Raw genomic sequence first — 17,709 nt, 5'->3', positions numbered from 1 at the left:
AGGCAGCCTCACCCCACTGTAATTCTCATCCATTAGGGAATGGTCAGGCATTGGGATCAGCAGTGAGTCAGTTTTGGAGCCATCTGGACCTGGCTCTGTCTGACACAGGAGCAGCTCCTGACCTCTTCTCACAAAAGCCACCAGCCACCACTGCAGTCCTCCCTTTTGCTACCAAAACCTGGATACATACACATCATACACAGTCTAGTAATCTAGCCAAGCTAGACCTTTCTCTGCTTTCCTCATCAGAAAAGAAAAGAAATAGGTTGTGCAGAGATGAAGTTTTGAAAACTTACGCATCTCTTGGCCCTTCCTGAGAGAGATCAAAGACCTGGCGCGGATTCAAATACCACATAAACATTTGGAGAACCTTGGTACCCTGAGAAGAGAGAGAAAAAAATCGAAGGAAGGGAAATTGGGAGTAGTGTAATGATTATTAGAAATAATAGTGTGCATTATTCATTATATTTGAACTGCTTTTCTTTTTTTTTTTCCTGTGCTTTATAAAGCAAACAAAACAAGAAAAGACAACCCACCAATCTGGACAAGGTTCACATGTAAGCACATAGACTAATTTCAAAACACAGATCACTAATGGTTCATAAGAACAGGTATTTGGGGTCAGAGCAAAGGAACATCTCCCACAGCAACCCGTTCCCCTGCCTCTCATCACCTGCAACAAGAAGAAACCTCTCTTATCCCACAGCACTCTCAATCATCCATGACAGCAAGAAGTTGAACAAGATTGTATGCAAAGTCACCATCACATTTAACACTGTCCTGCCCAACATCCATACAATGACAATGCTTTGACCTCCACCATCACCACCATGAACACTCATAATTGCAACCCTCTACCATTTAATGAAGCACGAGCCAAGGGCTCTGAGGGCTACAGCTGCCCCAGTGCTCCCTCACTCAGTGCAGTGCGGTCAACCTATCATCCAAAAGTATGATTTTTGTTTTCTCAAACTCCTGGGTTCATATTCCAGATGCTCAGTTTCCTTCCTCCACGTTCTGCCTAGACACAAAATGGCAGGAGCTCTTACTATCAGCAGAGAGCTAAGAACTCTGTGGGGTGAGCTTGTATTCCAAAGTAATTCAAACATGCCTTTCAGACATGGTCTCGGGATACCCATCAGGAATATTCCATAGCTTCCCCTTCTGAGGGATGGCTCTTCTGCCTGACACCTTCCTTTAAGTGGAGAATCAAGAATAACAGTCATAGTACTTAGGAAAAGGTATAAGAAGAGAGCAAATAAATGTGATTTTTGCCATGAGTATTCTTCCATTCTCAGCTGTATGTGATTCATAGAACTCATGAGCCAGAGTGAGGTACAGGACTTCAGTATTCCAGGTTTTTCTCTTCCAAAAACACAAGCTTCCTTCAGCCTGTGTAAACTTTTAGCATCCACAACATCCTATGGCAGCTGAACTATGCAATGTGAGAAGGAGCAGCTTTTTCCTTTGTTTTGGGTCAGTCTTAGCAGTTTCATTTGATATCCTCTCTAATTCTTCTAACAGAGGAGAAGGTGAACAGGGGCTATGCTATTCTCCATGCTCTGTAGGCCTTTGTTGTATCTTACATCAATCTTTTCTAATAGAAGGACCTGTTTATCGAAAGGCACTCAGATTCTTTGATGTTCAAAAAGTAGCAGAACTGACCTGGAAAACATTCACTTGGGTAAGTATTCACTCCAAGAATCCTATGGAAAAAGTCTGCTGACACTGAAACTTGGTTCTCTATGGTACAGTACAAGACCACTAATGATTTTTTAAATGCCATAGGAATATGTCATTTCTCATTCACTAGCCTTTCCTAGTAAAATAAACCACTTTTTGGAAAAAGTCTAAAACTACATTGGCAACCCAAATTTTCCGTGGAAAGATGAAGTCTTTTGAAAACCTCCAAACTGTCATTTTAGATTCCTTTCAAGAATCTGAAAATAGGAATGCAACCACTCAAATACTCAAGTACCCATTTCAGCCACCCAGCTCCACCAAAGTGGAAAGGTCATTCAACAGCAAGGACCTCTTCTGAGGACTGCAGTTAAGACATAGAGTCCTTTCTATCTGACTGACCAAGAAATATTGTCATTTAACTAGCAGAAACCCTATTGTTAAACTAAGACTTTGTGACCTGGATCCAGCTGATGCTCTTACCTGATTCCCTCCACTTTTGGGATTGACAAAAACCAGCAGTGGCTTCATGAGTGGAGAGGAGATAGGCTTTATCACAAACGGCCGGCCTTTGTTCTCCTGAGAAACAGAAGCAAGAAATAGCTTTAGTACAAGCTATGTATGTTTTCCTGGCATAACACACACAGGAGACCCAACCTAGCTCTGATAAAACTACCTCAGGTATTGGAAATAGTACAGCCACGTCAATGTGGTGCTCAGCTGGACTTATTTATCCAGATGAGACAACAGAATTTAAATAAGAGGGGGAAAATATCGCCTCAGGGTAATACATAACTATTTTAAAATTTTACTCAATATTATTTCCAGCCATCCCACTCCCAATTATTCACACAGCATTAATAATGTGTCAGATACAGAGTTATTTCTAATACGAACAGTTTTTCCAAAGGGAAATAGAATGAGATAAGCTATTTATTCCATTAATTCATTCTAACAGATAAATTGTATCAGCACTTATTTGCAGGTAATATGCTCTTGAATTCTTGGTCTTGTTGCATTTCCACCTTTGAACAAATGCCACAGATGAAACTCAACACATCAATGAGAAAACTATTTACCTCCCTACTCCCTACCCCTGCAGGACACCAGAGAGTCCAGTAATGAGGATACTGTCCTGGGCTCTTACAGACATGGATTCCAGTTTCTGGTCTGCAGTTCTCCCATCACCCAAGCGAGGCCTTGAACCAGAGAGCCCTGGCTATGCAGAGGCCAGTCTCCCTCCACCTCTGTCATGAAGCTGTTTGTCTGTATAACCAATCCACTAAGAAGAGTCGGGAAGCAAGGTCTTCTATAAGATACATGGGTAATCAAACCATCAGATCAATAATCTGTATTCTCTGTCTCTCTGTGGTCGAATTTCAATTTTCACACAAACAGAATATTTCCAATATGAAATCCCCCGAAGGAAACATCCTCAGACTGGACCAGAGCCTTGCATCAGTGCACTCACCATGGACTTCACAACCCCAGTTTCACACCCTTGATCTGCCTAGTGGAAAACAAGGGTGCGAGCTGAGTCTCTTACATCCCAAGAGAATAGGCTGCTGGTCCTTCTGGAGTCTGGTACGTTGATTCTTGAAAAAAATCAACTCAGAAAATAAAACTTCTCATACAAGTTTTATCTCTTCTAACAACAAATTCAGTAGCATTGAATTTTCCAAGGGAAAAAATATATTAAACGATGCAGAAAAAAAGAAAGAAAGGAAATAAACCAAAACCCTAAAAACTTCACGGTTTAGACATTTAAACAAAAGGAGCCTGATTTCCAAAGCACTTGAATACCTACTTCATTGCCTCTTTTGCTGGCTTTTCTTTTAAAAGACGTTCTCTTCTTTCGCCGTGTTGAAGTCTTTAAGGAGTTCTACATCAAAAGAAAAAAGAATACATGAAAAGCAAAACAAAATTTAGAAGACAGGCCCAGACAGAGCCCCTTTACGAAGCTCTTCCATGCATGTCCACTTGGAGAATGATAAGAGTATCTGGCACATGCTCGAGATTTAAATCACATGCGCTGCATGCTTTACACTTCCACACCACCGTTTATGGAGAAAGCCACACACGGAGACCAGACTGGTGCTTTGGAACTGGAAACTTTCCCACGCTGTGAGGGGGAAAAAAAGATCAGATGCTCCCATAGACTCACATAACACCACATGTTGTACCTGCCAACCCTCCCAATAGGGGTAGGAGACGCCCGTTTCCCCTTCGGGGCTCCAGTCTCCTGCCCAATCAGGCTCGTCTCCTGGTATGGAGACCACCTGCATAAAGATGTAATAAAAAAACATGATAAATGAGATATTTTTCATGTTTTTTTTCTTTTCTTTTTTTTTTTTTAGGAAAGAAAACAACAAGTTTTAGCTCCGGCAACCATTATGACTCAACATAACATAGGCCACCATGGCGTATGATGCTGGCACTGTAGAGTCAGTCTCAGCCTACCAAGAAACTTGTGTAATCATCTGCTAAGGAACAAACTGAATTAATTTTAATTTTTAAGGATTTGAGTGGAGGAGTGTTTGTGGGGTGGGTGGTTGTTTTGTTTTTAAATAACAGTATCACTTAACTACATAGGTAAAAACATATAATTGCTTGTATTTTTGCAGAACCTATTAAAATAGAACTTATGTCAAAGCTGTTCTCCAGGCTGGCAACAGTCTGCTCAGTGATATTGAGTGCAAAGGTGTTCTGGTTTGATAAGAACAGTCCAAAAAGGATAATTTTATTAAATTTTTCAATTATTTTAATTCAGTAATTGAAGTCATACCTGCAGGAAACCCTAACCATATGATTGAAATTTTGTATTATGGGAAATACTCCAAATGTTTTTGCAGTATTTCAGCTTCTAGTCTAGCTGTCACCAAGAACTAAAGTAAAGTGGGGAATCAGAAGAAAGTTCATTGACTTTTTTTTTCCTAGCTTCAAGAGGGAAAGCAAGATTCACTCAGCCATCCGAAAGTTCATTTCTGTCCTGACCTTGTTCAAAAGTGTACCACTTATGAAAATCAACAAGCAGAGATCATTAAATCTCTAAACAGTGATGTCTGTTCTTAATCCTGCTTGCTAACCAACATCAACAAGAATAGCCACCACATTTTGTTTAATGCACATCCACCACTTTCAGAATTTCAAGACTTCAGTATGACAGACCAGATACAGAAGTTAATGCTTCCACATCTCCTAGAAATAAAACTAACAACTGTCTAACTCAAAGACCTAAAGGCACTGTCCTTAATTATGGAGATGAAGAGAAGCCTGCTGTAGAGCCCAAGGTCCCAAGCTTTTTATCACCTCTCAACATTACTTGTGGGCCAGGATATAGTCATGCCTTACTGCTTACTGAAAATACTGAAGACAGGACAGGAGTGCAGAGCAGTTTTAGAGCATGTGCCCTTTTAGACGGTATTTTGAGAAACTACCTAAAGAAGTGTTCATACTTTTCCCTACTCTGATACAAAGCGATTTTGAAAGCATGATAAACCCCAAAGACTGCACTTGATTACACGAGTGTATCAGCAATACCATCTGCACGGTCTTTCATTGCCCTACCTCAGTAATGAGATCAACTGTACAACAGTCTTGATGCCAACAGAAAGTTATGGAGATGTTACACTCAAAGTTGCCTCTCATGGGGGCCTTAACCTAGTTCCTCAGCCATTCTCTGATGAAGGATTATCCCTGGAGTGGGGCAAAACACAGGACACAGAGAGAAGATCCACAGTCTTGCTAGCAGTCTGCTGAAAGCTCACACATATACCAAACCTTCTCCCTGTGCATCAGTCTGTCCAGGTGCAAAATTCAAAATGCTTATTGTGTTGGTTAAGTGCAGTGAATTCTGCTGACAAATATTAGTCTATAAATTAATACTAGGCAAGTACTTAACTGTACCTCTAGAAGAAGGATTGTACTTGTTATTCTACCTCCAAAATAGACAGACCTAAGTCCAATGAAGTTCTTCTGGAAAGGGCAAAGACGGTTCAGTAAAACACTGACTAATTTTAAAAGAATAATTTAAAGAATGTTTAAACGTAGCTGTCATTAAATCCCATGAAAATGTATCTCTTTTCTTGCCTATGGGTGAGTAGGGAAAAGGAACACAGCTATATTAAAGAAACAGTTTTAGCCTAAGCCTCCATTTGTGATTATAAACATTTTCATTTCCATATTCAAAAAGGCATTAAATTATGCTACATCACAACAGTGTTATTTCACTCTTCTTTTTTTTTCTACATGCCTACAACTCAGTGTTAGCAGAACCTAAAGCTTTGCTACAGTAATTGCAACTGCACGTCCATAGCAGATGAGAGGCAAAAAAGCTGCTTAAACATATGCAGGTTCTTTTTGCAAGCATGCAGAAGAGTAAAAGCCAAGAGTATCAGCAGTCTTTGCACACTAAAGTGAAGACATGGATACATACTACCTTGTTCACGTAACAAGGTGATGAGTATTTTGTAAACATATAATGTTATTCAGCAAGGTACCTGATAGCAAAGCATACCTTTAAATGGGCACCATAAGTAAATCCTAACTTGCCTCTAGAGAGGAAATCTCTCCTTTGTGGATGTCAGTTTGTCCGTCTTCAAAAAGAGATTTTTCATATTATTGAATGGTCAGTATAGCTCTCAGCAAGATTAGCTAAGTGAGCAGAGCAGGAGAATTGGAGTCCTTCTTGTATGGTGTTGAATGGTGCAAAGGCCATGGGCTACCTCAGAAAAATCCAGTGACACCTTTTAACCTTTTCCTTTACAACATTTCAGCCTTCATTTTCAAAGGCTTTTAGCACGCTGATCTTCAAATTACTTTAATAATGAACAGCGCCTGGGAAAGTCAATCTTAACCGTCTTCTGGTTGTTCACAAACACCATCAGACAAGCCAGCTGCACTCAGCAATTGAGGAAATAAAGAAATAAACCCAGAAATATAAACATTCACTTTAACTTTTTCAAGGGCCTCAAAGGAGCAGAAGAAGAAAACATCATGTTTACTCACCTTTAACAGAAAAACCTTGGAATTTTAGTTACTGTCTTTATCTTCCCAAACAGAAGACAGACTCAATACATGAGCCAGATCCTCCTTATTACCTGCTTTTCTCCCATATCACAAGCATATAGCAAGTCTACTGCTAGAGCTAACACCACTTTGGCTACCAAACCTCACCTATAAAAAAATACCACCAGTCAACAGGGGTGACCTGCTTCACAAACTAGGAGATGGAATTGATTTGAACCCCAGGAAAACAGAGCTGTTTCAAAGCACTGCTAACAGTACAGAAACACTGGAAATCAGTAAAAAAGTTACAGAAGTGGTTCACATTATGAATAACATGGAATAGGAACTGGGAGTTTTCCATTCATGTGTGAGTGGGTCTTTACATACAGAGCTACCACCGATTCCAAAGCTATTCGAATATTCTTCATCTTGCAATCAATTGCTTGCAAGAAGCTCCCCATTTAGAACATAGGTTGTCAGCATTAATTTGTCCTTAGCCAATTACACTATGATGTTTTACTACCACGACATTAGCAACAAGATGGGGAGCGTGGTCTTTACGCAAGCCCAATATTTGAAAGCTGGTGACCCACGTTATACAAAATAAGCATGGAAAACCATTTTTGTGGCAATAAAAAGAAAAAATTATAAAACAGGGCAAGGTTTTGCTACAAAAAGCCAACTTATTTGCTTAAAGGAAATAACAAACAAACAGGATGCAGGCACCACTAAAATCAATTTTATATGAGTAGGAAATTCAGTTCAAGAGTTGTCTGTGACCAACGTAAGTAGTTAATTAGAGCTGAGAAAATATTTTATAACAAAAAAAGCTTCTAGCCAAATTTATTCTGACTGTGGAATATGTGAAAAACAGATTGTTGGTTACACATTCATTTATTATGTGAATTTACAAAAATTTGTGAATATTGTGTTTATATTCTGTGGATTGAATGCAGTGAATATTTCATAGTGTTTACCAAACATTCCTATAGGGTGAAGAGGGTAATAGCAGTAGAGCTGGCCAGAAACAGCAGGAGAAGAAAAATATTTCCTAAGAAAATAATAAATAAGAAAACAAGACTCCTGCCAAAAATCTGAAAACACATCCAAAAGATGCATCAGTATTTTCTAAAGCAATAAGGATGCATTCCCCATAACTGCAATGGGAGCTGTTATGAAGTTTCACGGAAATACTCCCATTGTCTGTGCTAAATATAATTTTCACATATCTAATGCTTCAGCTACTCAAGGTTTTTGCATGCTACTGAGCATGAATTCCAAGGACTCAAGATGTGATGGAGAGGGAATAATGGATTGCAGTACCTTCTTTCCACTCACGACTCAGGCACACAAAGCTAACAGATATTTTCTTATAGTTTAACATATTAAACCTTTATTTAGGAGATATTTTCCCATAAATTATAATTAGCTAGATGAGATCCTATTTTTTAATTGGAACTGGTCTGAAAAAAACAGTGAACAAGAAACTATATTCTCTAAAAATATTATAAAGAATGTACCTTGCTTTGGCCAAAAGCCAAATCAAGAGAAAATTAAAAGTGACAGTTTTGGGTTTGTTTGTTTGTTTTTTTAACTAAAAATTAAATAAAATAAGAATTAAAAAATTGAAGAAAAGTTTCTGTTAGTAAGGTCAGATATGGATACATCTGTCAAGTATGGTGCTGAAAATTAGTCAAGGATATTAAGTCCCTGTCAAGGACTCAAACATTCCTCAACAAGAGAGAGAAAAAAAGATTTCTCTGGAGGAGTCCTGAGTAAAACAAACAGAGAAAAAAGAGTGTGGGGAAAAGCTACCAATGACAAAAAAAACCTTTTTTCTCTGAGTGGAAGTGGCTGGGAATTTTGTCTACACTCTCTCTTGACCTAAAAGAGAAACAGCAACTTCTTTGGTCGATTTTTTGATTACTCTATACATATATTTCCCCTTCCCTCTGCCCATTGTCTTCAATAATCAGCTTGTTAGAAATCCTATTCATGCCCAAATCTGCTGGTCATATTCCTAGGCTGGAACTAAAGATTGAGCAGTGTCACCACTTAGGCCTTAGGCCTTTTTCCAGTTTCATAAGACTAGTTTTGTCTTAGTGCCTTGTCCACAGCCTGAACTTCTTGGCTTCTTGTTGACAATCAGGAGTCAAAAAGCCTGGGTCAATTCCCAAGAATGGACTGAAATAACAATTGTTATTCTGAAATAAAAATTTAACCAGTATTTCTCACTCCCTGATATGTTCAGCATTAGTTTCTCTCAGCTCAACTTAGAGTGAAAACAGACTTTCAAAGAAAAAAATACTTCTTGCATGATGTGAACCCCCTTTTAATTTTTGGCCAGCTCTCTTGTGGATATCCTTTCCCCCTGTGTTCACCAGTGAATTATCCTCTCCAGGACCTATCACATCCATCACAAATACTTTCAAGTCTAGTGTTTGTTACCTTCAACTAAATGAGCACATGTGCTTACTGCTGACACTGAGCAAGCACCGATGTAAATAAGACGTGATTCTTTACATGTCCATTAATGGCAAATTCAGAAGGGTGCCAGTCCAGCCACAGCCAATTCTTACTGCTGTTCAAGTGAATGTTTGTGAATGGTTTTTCCCTGTATTTGCTCAGCTCTATGTCATGAAACATGCTTGACTGCCTACCACACGGGGGATTTCTTGCAGTATGCTTGCTGAACTCGGTTACAGGAACAAATCTGAACTGGATTAGCTCAGAACAAGTCATGTTTGTTGTTTATCATCCCAAACAGGGAAATCTACTGAAGGACTGGATGAAGGGGCAGGAGAATACAGGTTCATAATCACCATGGAGGTATGCTGGGTTTCAGGGATAAAGACAGGGTTGAACAAGCATGCTTCCGTGAAGGAACCGAGCAGCGAAGCCAGGTTGGCTTTGCACAGCCACACAGCTTCCAAAACAGACATCAGCATGCAGTTACCTGAGGTTTCTTCACCTTAATGATCCAGGTGGGAGGCACAATGACAGCAGCATGAGCCCCCAGGGAACATGGCTCCTCAATGTGATGCAGCATGAAACAGGTGACTTTGTTATGAAACTGGAAGAGAAGGAAAGAGTAGAGTCACTAAGGAGGTCAAGAAACATAAAGGAGAAGCATGGAGAGGAAGAAGAGGGTGACGGTACAAAAACTGGAGCTACGTTTCCCACTCTACCGTCTTCAAGTCAGTCAAACCATGGAGTTTCAGGAACATGTAACTAAAGATTATCTTCCCAAATCATACCTTCTTACAAACAAACAACCCACAAACAACCCAAATCAAACATACAAAAACACCAATACCAACAACAACAAAAAACCCCCACAATCATTCCTATTTAAACACAGATCACAGTCTCTCAGAGTATTATTCACTTACCGCCAGCTTGCACCAGGAACAACTGATGGCCACTATCTCTTTACTATGGAAGGAAAACTTCTGCTGAAAGCCCTAGAATAACCAGGAAAAAAAGGATTAAATTCCTCCTGACTACAAGAAAATATGCACCTTTAACTCTTGTCACCTGACTGCGCTAAGTTAAATCTATTCATTGAAGTCAGATGCATTGGTTCAGCCTCAAAGCTTTTAGACAACAAACAAATTTTTGGGGGATAAAACAATGACAGGAGTCACAGAGAATGTTCTTCAACTGGGGCATTTTTGCACACACTTTTAAAAGCATTGCTGCAAAATTTTATGCTTTTCCTTAGATTTTTTTGTAGTTAAAAACAATGGAAAAACATAGAGAAGGAATGCCTATTTTAATGGATTTCTACAGACCTAGAGTGTCAGATTTTCTGTTGAATGTTGCAGTCTTGTTTGCTCTACATAAAAACAAAAATTTGAATTGTCCTTTTTTTTTTTTTTACTACAGAGCAGAATCAACCATGATGTCTGTCTGGGAATGTTCTGGTGGGGAAATTAAGTTATAGTTTTACTGAGCTGACTCAGATTAAAATCATTCCTGTAAATTCCAAAAAACAAGATGGTCTGATTCAAATAAAATAGATAAAAGAAAATGTTTCTTTATAGTTTTAAAGAGGAAAAAAGCCCACTATTACCAGTAAATATGAGATTTTATTCTCCTACAGAAGAGCTTCATTCTATAGAATAAAAAATGTCACTTTTGCTCTAAATTCTAAGGCTGGGAAAGACCATTGGGTCATATAAATTCTTCTTACATCTAACACAGGCAACAAATGGTAAGATAGAGCCTGAAGGTTTTTGTTGAATTAAAGCTCTTTTTAGTCAGAGAAAAAAACTGATTTGGGTTGATGGTTGGAGAGACAGAAAGTCCAGAACTTCACTGAGCAGTTTGTCATAGTCATCTTTACTGCTTAGACTTCAGATTTGCAGTTGTCTGGATCCTTTATTCATGAGCTTCCATCAAGCCTCTTTCTTACCACATTAAGTAGCCCATCATCATCCTGAATTTTCTAATTCAATCTCTCTACCAAGTGATGAATTTGTGAGCCAGCTTTCTTTTTGACAAGCTGAGTTAATACCTAAATCTCCTACATGCTGGACAATGCCCAAGACTCAATGCAAGAAAGTTATAATCTGATTTAGTAACATCTAGCAAGACATTGCCTTACTGCTTCTGTAATTAAGGTCCTTCTTATCCTGCAGGAAAAATGAGCCTGTTAGTGCTCAGTCCAATGACAAGGTCAAGCACACCAAGAACGAGAATTAAACAACCAACCAAAAAACATGGAGAGATGCACTGGTCTTGTTAAGTGAGGGATTGAGCTACAATCTGTCCTTACAAGGTAGTTGAGGACAACCCTACTGATACTCTAAAGAGGAGGAGGCTCTACCTGCCTGCCCACCATGCAGAACTACACTTTGCAGCTTCTTCTACAGGTATCTCTATATCCCAGCCAAACTAGCTTGCCAGATGGACCACACCTCCATGATCGACTCCCAAAAGGCTTGTGTCACCTCTGTCTAGATTTGTTTTGTAGGTTTTTGGGGTTTTTTTAATCTTCCCCCTAATGCCTCAGAGTTTACATTCAGAGAAATTCAAAGATCAGATTCTTCATAATTATGGTGATTTGACATATTCAGGTTTAGTAGTAGTGTAGTCAAAATGGCTTAAAAAAGACAAGCTGTCCAGCTGCTTCTGGCTGGTCACATCTCATCTGCCATTTGGTGTGGGCACAAGAATGAACGGAGTGACAGTAACTGTGACCCAAGTGTTGGTACGGAGTTCTGACATTGGACAAAACGCTCTATTCTCATTCACTTACATCGGTGCTTCATAGTGTTTCTCACAAATCTCATCCTTTCTGGTCCCAAAGGGCATTGAAAGAAAAAAAGATTTCAGTCCCTCGGGAGCATGAAATGTTTTGTTTTGTTCTGCATTGTAATAACCAGGGGGAAAACTCTTCTCTTCCAAAACCTCCACTAACAAAAACCTAAATTCAGTACATTAATTCCACAGCCCATCAGTTGCATATTTTAAACATATGGCCTAAGCAGCTTGTCTGGTTCTAGATGGACCATTTTTCCATTTATTTAGTAAGCCATTTGGCTTTTAGGGAGTAATTAGAGAAAATGATTCAGCAATGAAAACATATTCATGATAAGTAGCAATAAAACACCACTATCCTTCCTCAAATAGCTTTACAAATGTGCACTAATACTTCCTAAGGATACATGTTTCAGGTAAGATAACATTTATTTGAAAGCTAGCTTTACAAATAAAGGAACTGATAAAATAAACAGTGCACTGTCACAGTGAGATTTGATGAGAACTATCAAACTGAAACGATGGAACCCCCCATATTTTACTAGAAATTATCTTTCCTGCCTTCTCTCCATGAGAAGGAAAACTAAATTTCAGTTATCTTGTTCCTGGTTCATGCAAGGAGGTTTTCTGCATCAAGTTGGAAGTTTTGAGATAGAAAATGAATTTCACCTTTGTGAGAACATCAGCCTAACAGTACATGATTAGCCCTGATTCCCCAGCAACCAGTTCCTCTACAACACATGAAATCCCCTATTGTGCATTGCTCCTGCAGTATTAAACAGTTGTGCATACCTGAAGAAATGTACTCATAGGAAAAGAGCACCTGAATCGCCACAAAACCAGCTTATGTTGGTGATTGATCCAGATTATTTAGACAAATTGAAGGTCCAAATTAACATAGACATTCATGCACACAAAAGAGCACACAGGGATTACTAGTTCTGGTATGTTTTGGTTATATTCTCAAAAGTATTTATCATTAAAAACTATTTTCACACTAGTGTTAGGGCTAGTAATAATATTTTTGCAAGTATTTTCCTACAATATTTATTCTCTTTTTAGTGCTCTTAGAGGTGTCCTAATGCAACATTACTGTAGGAGAGCCAGGTATTATTACAACTCAAACACAGATTACAACAGAAGCACTTGGATGGTGATCTCTGCTAAAATAACAAAGAACTGGAATTGCCTTTCAAGTACTAGAAATTTCAGTTCTACCTTTAGATGTAGGAAAACATGAAGTTCTGGATCAAGCCTGTAAAGGGACCAGTAACTGAGAGACACTGCAGACACACTGCATGTATAACAGAGGGCACACTACTGTGGACACCACAGACGGCTAAAGAAATACAGTGTTTGTTTAGCATGATGGTCTAAGATGTGTTCTGAGTCTCAGAAAATCCCTAAACCACTGCTAACTGGAAATATACAAAGAAAAGGTTCCTTTGCATTCATCCTTAGGTTTCTATTACTGCACTCAGTTATGAAATGGATGCTTGGCCACATGGTCTGAACATCCTTATGTCAAATTATATAAAGATTTCTCTCATGATCCCAGGTAATAAACAGCTAACAGCTACAAAACTATCTTTTTTCATGTCTTCAAGAGAAAAAAATAAATTCTTTAGCATCATGAATGATGTGGAGGACATAGCTTGGGGGGATTTATTTACCATCTCTTCCAAAACAACAGCTATGGAGCAATGAGGAAAGAAAACTGTGACATGTTTGAAACAACCAAAATGTTGTTCTTCTCGTAGCGTGTAGTTAAGTTCAGGAAATTATTGTTAAAGGATGTTGTAAATGCTACAACTTCATAGGAACTCAAGGTTCAACTAGGCAAGATCCTAGGAAAGAAAATTATCATAGGCTACAATGTAACTATAAAGGCACCATTTCTGGAAATTCATAAGACAGAAATTTTTAAAGTTCAGGAGGCTGTTTTGAGGTTGCATCATTAAACACCTGCTCCATTGTATTCTTTTTCATATTAAGCCATTGTTGAATACTGGGCTCAGTGGGACTTTGTTTTAATAGATCTGTTCATGCTTCTATTACAGTCTCCAGTTTCAAAACAAAAAAAAGCAACAACAAAAAAGAGAAAACCTTCACAGCAAGTTGACAGAAAGACAGAAATAGATTGTTTGGTTACACTGCACTTTTCAGGCCCCCTTCCCTGGTGCTTATTTCTCCATATAGTACTTCAGCAGTAAATCAGTGAAACCGCTCCTGGGAAGAAGAAGAGGAGAAACCTAAAGCCTGGACGAGCCCATATAAGCTGTATCTACACTAGCAAGTAATGTGTAACAGTGATAGCACAGACTCTGTTGGTACTGAGAACACTATACACAAGGATTTTCAAATAATTTTATTTTGGGCTAGCTGCAGTCTGGTCCTGTGGACTGAATGTCCGTTAGTAACTGCAGAGTAAACTTTCAATTAAGTTTAATCTAAAAGGAGTTCAGTTCATTTGTTGCAAGACTGTCCCCATATGTGAACCATCATAAGTGAGGATAATCAGGAAAATTTCTTCCAAACTGCATTTCTGATCTAAGGTGGAACACTGTCAGACACCAGGAAGTGTCAGGCATGGCACACATGGCACACAAAATATAAAACCACAAAGCTAAGAATATTGGGGTGCATTAATTCCTATCCACTTGCTTATAATTTGAAGCATGAGGTGGGTGTATCCTAAAAACTTTATCTGAACTATTATTAATGATCATTAAAATACTTAACTATCCCATTTCAGGCATGGCATAGGACTATTACACAACAATGAGACCAACCAGAATCCTTAGGTATTCCCTGAATAATACTTTCTTTTATTGCTTCAAATTTACTGCCATTCTATTTCAACGATAGTTCCCGTTTTCTTGCATGACAAGAGAATAATAAAGGTGATTCTTACTCGGGGGTTTAAGAAATGTGATAGCAGAGCACTAAGAAAGACAAGTATTTTTCTGTAATAGGAGACTACTTGGCCAATAAGTATAATGGATTTTTTTTTGTTATATTTTCCTCTAACTCTTTGTGTTTCTTGACATAGAACAAATCTATTACAATATACCCATGTTAGACTTAACAGAATATTTCTTATTTAAAGGGAAAACAGATTTCTTCTCCATATTCTCCATTTGATGGTTGGACTTGAGGATGTTAAAGGTCTCTTCCAGCCTTAATGATTATATGATTCTATATCAGTCAAGGTTACCCATGTGAACATACCCAGCATAGATTTTGGTATGATAGCCAGTAAGTACTCCCGTTGCAAAATCAACTCCTAATGCCTGTAGGGGAGATCCAGGCCAAAAAAGCAGAGAAGGAAGGCAAAGTCATACAATAAGAATACTGTATGCAAACTGTCTTGCTGCACTGTTCCCATGCTACAGATATTTTTACTGCATGTCTTATTGCAGCTTGCAGCTGACAATCTATGTGAATATCTAGATACAAATCTACATACAAATTTTCTTCTGACTTAAATGCTGTGCTATGGAGACGAGACACAGACTTCCTTACTAGTTGGTAAGAGGGAGGCAAAAGTATAATATCGTGCTAGAGAAAGGAAATTAAATCCCTGTGTTAATTTAATTTTTAAACCTCTCTCAATATATTTCAGGGGCTCATAATATTTCAGAAGAATGGTCTTCAGTAGCTAAGATATTTCTTCCTCCTTTTTATAGCTTTTTAGAAATAAACTTTTATGATCTATGCAGCAGAGGAAACATGATACAGTCTCACAAATCTTAGAGCCTGCTGGGGCAGAAATAAAGCAACAGCTTTCTTTTTCCAGAAGCCTAAAAAAATAGGCCATCACAATTTTGTCACAGAGGACAGTGCTGAAAGAACACCATATTAGTACCAGGTTAGTTTAACAAAGAAAGAAGCTCAAGGAGCCACAGCCTTCTTCCTCCTCATTTTCAGCAGCTAGAGCAGCACAACCTCCCAGGACACATGATGTGCCCATTCCTGCAGATGCAGCTGCCTTTCTCTTCCCACATGGGAATCAGGGCTGTTATTGCTCAATATCTCAGGCTTGTCATTAGCCATTAAAAGAGGCCGAGTGTTTGTGATAGGAAAAAAATTCAGTGACTGGCTGCCCTGAATTCCACAGTGCTCTGTGTTGCACTTGGGCTGTGCTGCAAATCTTACCTTTCCACACTGCTTGCATTTCCCCTCCTGCCTCCGCCTGTGCACCCAGTGATGTCGGACAAAGTTCTGCAAAAGAAGGACAAAAAGATATGTTATAGGAAACCTTGGCACCTTGCAATCAACAGTGCCATCTGCGTGAAATCGGTTTACAGACACCAAAGGAAAAGTCCCTTCAGCCAGTGTAGTAATTCCTGGAGCAAAATGCAGCAGTCACTGCAGGAAACCTCAAAAACCACCAAAACTGTAGGAGGAATAAGGACAAGATGGTGTTTTCTTTATCCGTGTTGAAATGAGGCCAGAACTACTTTCTCAGTATTCTTCCACAATAAGAAGAAAGTTCATTACATGACACAGAGATAATTATCACCTAAACACAGAGTACGGAAGTGCCCAAACACTGCTGTGTTCAGCCACAAAGCAGGGCCCCCTGCTATTCTGCTTGGAAATACAGTCCTATAATGCATGAAATATCATAAGGCAATGAAAAAGAAGGAAAAGAGGTGAGGAAGTCCTTGAAGCAGTCTTTTCTCCCTGTTTGGACTATTTACATCCTGGATGTAAATAGCAAGAGGTGAGCAGGAGATGGGTGGGTGGGCAGGGCTGTGGCACTGTTTCTGCACAGGCAAGGGCTAGAAGAGGTCTGCCTGCACCACACTGTTGTTCCAGCCAACACTGAACTGCCAGCATGACTGGGAATTGAGCTACCTCTGCTAGAGCAAGCTAGCCAACAAATCAGCTGCAACAGTTCAGAAGTGTTTTTGAAACACTGGCTTTTAACTATGTAAGACAGATCTAAAAATATATTAGTAATAACTATAAACACCTTCAAAACCTTCAAAGGAGCTGAATTCATACAGTGGCTGGATGTAAACCACAAGGTTTTTGAATGTCTGATTTTATGTCTGAGTTACTTCTAGAAGGAAAAAAAAAACAACAACAGGAGAGCAAGAGAAAGGAGAGAGAAATAAAGAAAAAAAATTTAAAATGCCAGGAAGAAAAAAATGCTGCCAAAAAAAAAAAAGGAAAAATACAGACTAGCTGAATTAATGAAGAGAACAAAAAGATGAAATGGTTTCTGTCTGTGTTAGTAATGCAGTCCTTCGGCTAGAATTCATTTCACATTTATTCTGGAGAGGAGAACATGTTCCACTGGGAACCAATGTGTAAAAGTCCCCTGAATCTAAAAGCACTTTAGCAGCACCATACCAGGTGGATCAGCACACATGTAAAATGAAAAGTGATCATCATTTATCCATTACTTACTTCTCTTGGAGATCTGGATCCTCCTTCTCGGAAAGTCGGTTTGCAGCGAAAATTAATCTGACATTGAAACAAAACTGTTAGAACTTCAAGTGAGCTGAGACACAATTTACTCCAGTATTTTTATCTAGGCTAGACTTCCAAAATATTTATTATCTATTAAAATATTAGCTTCACTAGGTGAAAAAAAGTAACTAACCTGGGTGTCAGAAAAAATCTCTCTTCTTATGCCATATTAATTCTCCTTCCTAGACCTCTACACAGCCCTCATCTTCACTAATACTATTGCTGCCTGCTCAGTTCAACTATTTAAATCACCTCCTCCCTCTAGAAGAAAGT

General features: G+C 38.8%; 1 protein-coding gene across 6 annotated transcripts in view; it reads right to left on the bottom strand.

Moving 5' to 3' along the window:
• Nucleotides 1-17,709, bottom strand: part of DGKI (diacylglycerol kinase iota) — a 210,213-nt gene that overhangs the window by 102,514 nt on the left and 89,990 nt on the right. For 3 of the 6 annotated variants that reach the window (XM_027680570.1, XM_027680575.1, XM_027680576.1), the window contains exons 5-12: nucleotides 17,374-17,430; nucleotides 16,111-16,176; nucleotides 10,080-10,151; nucleotides 9,644-9,760; nucleotides 3,864-3,959; nucleotides 3,488-3,562; nucleotides 2,164-2,259; nucleotides 297-379 (exon numbers count right to left, since the gene is read on the bottom strand). In XM_027680570.1, coding sequence (XP_027536371.1) covers nucleotides 297-379; nucleotides 2,164-2,259; nucleotides 3,488-3,562; nucleotides 3,864-3,959; nucleotides 9,644-9,760; nucleotides 10,080-10,151; nucleotides 16,111-16,176; nucleotides 17,374-17,430 — 662 coding nt within the window. The remainder of the gene's footprint in view (nucleotides 1-296; nucleotides 380-2,163; nucleotides 2,260-3,487; nucleotides 3,563-3,863; nucleotides 3,960-9,643; nucleotides 9,761-10,079; nucleotides 10,152-16,110; nucleotides 16,177-17,373; nucleotides 17,431-17,709) is intronic. The other 3 variants (XM_027680572.1, XM_027680573.1, XM_027680574.1) reach the window with 3 other exon arrangements.

This window comes from Neopelma chrysocephalum, unplaced genomic scaffold, assembly GCF_003984885.1.
Source record: "Neopelma chrysocephalum unplaced genomic scaffold, ASM398488v2 Primary Assembly neopelma1_59, whole genome shotgun sequence".
NCBI classification, from domain to species: Eukaryota; Metazoa; Chordata; class Aves; order Passeriformes; family Pipridae; genus Neopelma; species Neopelma chrysocephalum.
The sequence above is the reverse complement of the archived record's forward strand: the minus strand, read 5'-3'. Positions and strand labels throughout refer to the sequence as shown.